This window comes from Mastomys coucha, unplaced genomic scaffold (genome assembly GCF_008632895.1).
Source record: "Mastomys coucha isolate ucsf_1 unplaced genomic scaffold, UCSF_Mcou_1 pScaffold5, whole genome shotgun sequence".
Lineage (NCBI taxonomy): Eukaryota > Metazoa > Chordata > Mammalia > Rodentia > Muridae > Mastomys > Mastomys coucha.
Window position 1 is genome coordinate 62,846,766 of NW_022196911.1, and position 7,038 is coordinate 62,853,803.

The following is a 7,038-nucleotide window of genomic DNA, read 5'->3' on the forward strand; positions in this document are numbered from 1 at the left end:
ACCACCACCACCACCAGGACCACCACCCCATCCCACACACGCACACTCAAATGAGAAGGGAAAGGTTTTTGATTCATTATTTGGAAGGATGCAGCCATCATGACAGAGGTGTGATGAGGGAGTGTGACGCAGCTGGCCACACAGCATCTGCAGTTGCCAAGCAGAGAGATGAAAGCTGGTGCTCACTAGGCTTTTCAAGATCCCCGCTAAGAAAGTCTATGAAAGTCAGTGAGTCAACGCATGCTTACACTTCACTTCCTTCAGCTAAACTCTCTGGAAGCATCTTCCCAGGCACACCCAGAGGTCCTAGTAACTCCAAATCCAGTCAAGCTGGAGAATGTCTTGGCATCTGGCTCTTCAAGTGGGGGCCACACAGCTGGTATGAGAATATACAAACATTCTCAAACCCTAAAATGTCCAAAATCGGAAGTATTTTTGATCCCTGAGATTTTTGAAAACGGATCTTCACCTTTGTTTACAGGCTAGCATTCAGACTGAGGGTGGAGAACAACCCCAGAGAGAGGCCTCGGACTCATAGGGTGGCGGAGGAGCTACCTGACTCAGGAGAAATAGACAGGCCCCTCGCCAGCACCTGCGATGGCAGCTGGGCTCTGATGACCCCAGCTTCCCGCTGACGATGCTCTTGAGAAGGAAGCCAGTCCCCAGAGAGCTCAGTACACTGGCTGCCAGAAATTAGAGGGACGTTTTTCCACTCGTGCCTAGCTCTTAGCTGCAGATCAGATGCCAATAGAAGGCCCCTGCCACATGAGACCTCTTGCAACCCTGGGATGAGGAGGGAGAGAGAGGGTTGCTGTGGCCGGAAGTCAAGGGTGCCTGTCTGTGGCCCCTGCAGCATCTGAGCTGTGTCTCTGTCCCCACAGTGAATGGATACCACGCATCAGGGACCCCGGCGCACCCTCCAGAGACTGCCCACATGAGTCTCCGAAAATCCACCGGTGATTCCCAGGTAAGGGGCTGCCAAGGGAGGTAGGGGCAGCTGAGTATCTAGCTCAGGGAAGATGGACTTGGGGGTCAGAAGCAATGGCCCCTTTCTGCTATTAGTGGAAAGTATCTCTGCGCTGTCCTAACAGTTCCTAATGATAGATGGCTTGCAGGATTGCAGTTCATTGGTTTTCTAGAAATTGAAGGTAATTTGGATCGGGAGATACTGATTATAGTTGTCAGGGCAGAGAGAGCCACTCTGCTACCCACATATCCAATAGTGTCCAGGTTTCCTGTCAGGTTAGGCATGTGAGCCAGCCAGCCATTGTCCTCGAAGTCCTCCGCTGTACCCGTTCTCAATCACACAGAATGGAATTTAGGAATGTGACCATCTCATTCTAACCCAGCATAAAAGCATTTTTGTGACAGGATCTTACGTAACCTAGGTTGCCCCTAGTCTTTGATCCTCCTGCCTCCAGCTCCCAAGTGCTGGGATCACAGGCAGACACCACAACTCCCAGCTGGGAATCTGTTTTAAGAATGATGTCTTGTTCATTGTCCCAACTGACACGTGTGAAATCATGAGATGGGTATCCAGGGCACTCTCATGAATGAGCATGGGACCACAGAGCAAGCTCATCAGATCGAGTCAAGGGTTCACGGTAGACCCAATGAAATGTCCTATGATTTCCTTATTTGCAAGACGTGACATCTGTGTGTGTGTGTGTGTGTGTGTGTGTGTGAGAGAGAGAGAGAGAGAGAGAGAGAGAGAGAGAGAGAGAGAGAGAGTGGTCTCCTCACAAAGCATCAAGAAGAGCTTCTTAAGGAAGCCTTCATGCCCTGTCATGCTTTCTCTGGAATCAACATTGGCAGCCCACAAGGATCCCTGCTGGTGATAGTGATGGTGATGGTGATGCCTGATGACCATGGCGTTAATATTGCTGAGAACAATAGCTGTGTATGCTGTGGCTTCTGTGTGGTCACCAAGGGAAAGACCCTGTGCTCTGTGTGTGCCATCAGCTAAGGTGTAACACCCACTTCAATGCAGCCAAGGTTGTTGAGTTTGGAAACTTAGTAAGTTGTCTTCTCAGGGGACCAAGCATTGGTTGGACTCAGGCTCAGTAAACTGTGGTGAAGAACTTGAGGCTCAGCGTGAGACAGGTCTTTCAAGTCTCCTGCCTCTCATACAGGATCTGATGTGAGCAGGGTGTGCATTCCCAGTCAGTGCCCAGGTGCCAATGGCGGTGCTGTGACTGGAGACCACGTCTGGAGAGTGGGGATCAAGGCTTAGTTAACACTACGCAGAGCTGTATCTGACCCTCTCAAATCCCTGCTCACATCACTTGTCATGAATCAACCCTGACTTCACACGTCCTGTTAAGACACCAATAGCCCCTCTACCAACTGGCCAGTGTGTTGAAAGGGAAAACTGCTTGTCATCTGGCTTGAGTATGTTTCTGAGGACATGGGCTGCCACTGAACCACAGCAAAGCGATGCTACTCCCCCAGTACCATGAGGAAAGACACTGGAAACAGCTCCCCATTCTTTCCTCCCCACCGAAATGTGACTGCCCTGGCCTTCAGAAGTACTGTGAAGCTACCACTCAACCATTTAAAACACACTTGCTGCTGGGGCAGCTTAGAATCCGGAAGCTAATTTATCAGAGTGCTATAGGCCTTGGACAGAGGAATTTCTCCTATTGTATCTGTTCTTGGAGTACACTCATGAATTATGATTTATATGTAAAGTCATTCATACAAGCATTATTTATACCACCAGAACAATAGGCCAATCTAACCATCCAACAACAAAGGATGAGCAAAATGGCTTCCAGTGCCGGACATCTGGCCAGTCGGTGATATTACACAGCCATTAAAAAGCATCCTCCTGAAAAAAATGTAATGACTCAGAAAATGCTTCTAACCTAAGTCAAATGGGAGAGCTGAAGAGAGGGCCCAAGGGTTAAGAGTATACTATTCATCCAGAGGACATGAGTTCAATTCCAAGCACTCACATCAGGCAGCTTCCTGAAACTCTAGCTCTGAGAGATGACACCCTCTACTTACTTCCATAAACATCTGAACTTGTGGGTTTGTGTGAGTGTGTGTGTGTTAGTGTGTGAGCATCCACGTGTGTGAGCATCCATGTATGTTTGTATGTGCGTGTGTGTGCATGTATGTGCATTCATGTGTTTGCATGTGTGTGTGTTTATGTGTGTATGTGTGTGTATGCCTCTGTGTAAATAAACGGTGTACAGTCCTGTTTAGAATAAAGAAAGCTGAGTTTATGAGAAGAAAGATGACAAGATCATCTGTGGTAGCCTAACTGCATCTCAGACTGAGTCTCTGCATTGGAGACATTTGGTAGCATCTCTGATTTCGATCGTTACCACCAAAGCGGGGGTGTTGGTGCATGTAGTAGACACAAGGGATGTCACCCACTGTTGTGCAATGGGCAGGATGGCTCCTACAACAAGGGATTACCTAGTTTGAAAATGTGAGTCACGTTAAGGTTGTAAAAGCATGATCAGAGACCTAAGTAATTTTTACTTTGTTTATACTTTTGTCAAGTTTTCTAAAATCAACACATTTCACTTTTATAAGAGACAGATATACTTTTTTAATTAAGAAAATAGGATGTGGCTGCTGCAGAGATAGCTCAGGCTGTGAAGTGCCTATTGCACAAGCCTGAGGCCCCGAGTCCAATTTCCAACACCCATATAAAAGACAGGCTGCAGGGGTGATGACCCTGTAGTCCTAGAGCTTGGGAAGTTGAGACAGGAAGATCAGCAGAACAGCCAGCCTAGTGCCACTGGTGAACTCTAGGGCAATGGCAGATGCTGTCTCAGAAATGAAGGAGAGCATGATTGGGAGTGACCTCTGCCACACCTTGTGTGTGCTCACATATATGCATAGCATAGACACACCATACACACACACACATACACATACCACATATACCACACACACACCACATACATATACCACACCACACACACACACACACACACACACACACACACACACACACCACATATATCACACACTTAAAACACCACAAATATACCATACACACAAAACACCACACACACCACACCCATACACTACACATACCACACATCACACCATACATCACACACACACACACCACACATACACACATAGTTGATAAGGGATGTGTAGTACTGGGTTTCCAGGGAAGGCCAACTCCGAGCCCCAGCTTGGTAGACAGTGGCTGCGACACAAAGGCAGCTTGGCAAAATAATTCTTTTTGGATGATAATCCTGAAGTAAGACCTCCTCAAAGAAACAAAAATAAACAGTGTGGTACGTGGAAAAGGTAAATCTGCGTCGGCCGCTGCATCCGGAACTGTGAAGTGGCTCCTTTAGGATTCTTTTAGGCTATGAAAAGACAACATTTGAAAGGGGAGCAGCTATTTTTCAAACCCAGTGTGTGAACCGCTGAGGCTAATTATCAAAAGTGCTCTACCAGCTAGCCATGAATAGGTTGAGAGAGTCTCCCTCAAAAGACAGCAGAGCCCAGGCGATGCCTAAGTACACAGAGCATTCTTCAACACCCAGGAGGATTTACTCTCCATCCCAGGCTGCCAATCATAACTCACAGTTGCTCTTGACAATATCTCAAGACTGAGACGTGGCTCCGTGGTAGAGTATTTAGAACCTAGTGTGTTCAAGGCTCAGGGTTTGGTCTCTAGCATCTGTGTGCCTCACTCATAATTAAAATATGAGTGAATGAAGGACCACGTGGTGGGATCTGAGGCCAGAACAGCCAAGCCTAGATTTGCAGAGTGCATAGTGGTTTCCCTCTTTGAGTGGGCACATGGGAAAGAATGCAGGTAGCAGGAAGGGGCAGGCACACCTAATGTTCCTGTCATCCTGAGGGTCCTGCTTTCTCCATTGCCCAGTCTCCATTGCCCAGAGCTGGGTGGATGGGCACAGGTGGTGGTGGTCTGGCGCCTCCCAGTGGACAACTTCAGTACTGCAGACATCAAGGCGGCTGCTGCCTGGGTCCTGGATAAAGGACACCTTCCTGGTTGGGAGAGAACTCGAGTGAAAGGCCAGTAACCTTTGCGGAAGCAGATCTTAGATTGCACCTTCTCTTCCTGCCCACCATTACTTGCGCCTCTTTGTAACCCATCCTTGTTTTAGTCTGGCTTCCTGACTACCCCAAAAGACACAAAGGGAAAGATGGGGCATTTGGGGCATGGGCCCCTAACAGGGTATGTTGAAGAATGCAGTTTAAGGGGAGAGATAGCTGAGATGCTCTGTCTCTGCAGTCCCTCCCCAGGCCCTTAGCTTCAGTTACACACATCGTGCATTTAGGTCTTTGATAGGCTCTGGGGTATAGAAAGGCTCAACCCTAGCTGGGGAGGACAATGGGTAAACAGCTGTTTAATTTTATCAGTGGTAAAAACAGAAGGAAGTGTGCATGATGAGAAGACAAGCCAGTAGTGCCGAGAGCGTCAGTTGTGGGCTTCTTAAGGAAAGATGCTAGGCTGAAGGAGTGAAAGGCTACACGGAGGGTTGGTTAACAAAAAGATGGAGGCATCGTACAGCCTTCCAGACAGAGGGCACAACATGTAAGATGCTCAGAGGCAGGAAGGAGTGTGAAGCTTTCCAAGAACCCACAGACACCAAGTCTGGGTCATGCTGTGACTTAGTAAATTGTCAGGTGTGGGAGGGCAGAAGATGGGACAGGAGGGGTCTGCATGGCCCATCACAAGGAGCCCAGGTTTATGCCAACAGTGTTGGGAACTAAAGAGGGCTTTTCCTATTCCTATAGGAAAGTCCCTGCCAAAGGCATAGGATCCAGGAGATCGTTGGCGAGGGGTGTGCTAAAAAGACTCTTAGAAGAGGGACTGTAAGCCTGCATGTCATTGTCATGGAGTTTCTCACAGCTTAGCAAGTGGGGTGTGCTCTTGGTGACAACAGAGTTGCTGGGGTACAGTCAGGATGCCAGGATGTGGGAGTGGCAGTTCAGCCAAAAAGGCGGTGAACCAGGCAAGCAATACACAAATCAGGAGGATCACGGAGTCTCTACTTCAAGGCTAACTTGGACTATGGAGTGAGCTCTGGATCCAGAAAAAAAAAAAATTCTTCTCCAGAATTATATGCAAAGGAAAAAATGTAAAAGTGTCTCTTGTAGGAATCTGTAAATTTATGAAAGTCAAAGGCTTTCTGTGACAGAGACCCATGGACCTAGTGTCTCATCTCAGTGAGCAATGGCAGTAGGCCAGTGTTGGCTCATAAATCGTCTCATCCTGCCTCGGCATCGCTACCGGTACATAAAGCAAAACGCCTGACCTATGGCTCTAAATCAGTGGCTCCCAACCTGTGGGTTGTGACCACCAGAAAATACATATTTCCAATGGTCTCAGGAATTCCCAAACATTTATTTTTGTTGTTACTTCATAACTGCAATTTTGCTACTGAGCATTGTCTCAGCTCCTAAGACCATAGGTTGAGAACTACTGCTCTAAATATAAGTATTTCTAATTGTAAACCAAATGGGAAGATATCAGAGTACCATTACCACATCCAAGAATCCACAAGTCCAGTAATATCACCATATACATTCCATATTCTAGTTCTTTAGTGGTCCCCAAAATGCCCTCTATACCTCTTTTCTCCCCAGGCCAAGGGCCATTCGAGTTTTTCATATGAAAACATTGATTACTTTGTTTCTTTAGCCCCATCTCTTTATCATTGTCTGTCTGTCTGTCCACCCCCTCCCTCCCCCTCTGCCTTTGTATGTCTGTCTATCTATCTCGTCATTTCATTTGTTGAGAAGCAACTAATTATTATGTAGTTCCATCACTTAAAATACTGTATTTTAAGTACAGCTCTGTAGGTTATAAGGGAGAGATCAACACCCAATCCTGTGAAGGAAAGAGGAGGGGGAGAGGGAGGGAAGGAGGGGTGGTGCCAACCAAGCATCATGGTTGTTTTTAGGGCACTCACTGTGTGCATCTTGCATCACAATGGATTGTAGAGAATTTGCATCCCTCCAGGCCTCCCCCAAGCCATGGGCTGCTACTAGCCTAGTTTCTGGCTCCAGCCATTTTTTTTTTTTTTT

General features: G+C 47.4%; 1 protein-coding gene across 9 annotated transcripts in view; it reads left to right on the forward strand.

Annotated features, from left to right (window-relative positions):
- Positions 1 to 7,038, forward strand: part of Gas7 (growth arrest specific 7) — a 245,644-nt gene that overhangs the window by 199,514 nt on the left and 39,092 nt on the right. For all 9 annotated transcript variants that reach the window (XM_031354285.1, XM_031354293.1, XM_031354286.1 and 6 more), the window contains one exon: positions 882 to 967. In XM_031354285.1, the coding sequence (XP_031210145.1) occupies positions 882 to 967 (86 nt within the window). The remainder of the gene's footprint in view (positions 1 to 881; positions 968 to 7,038) is intronic.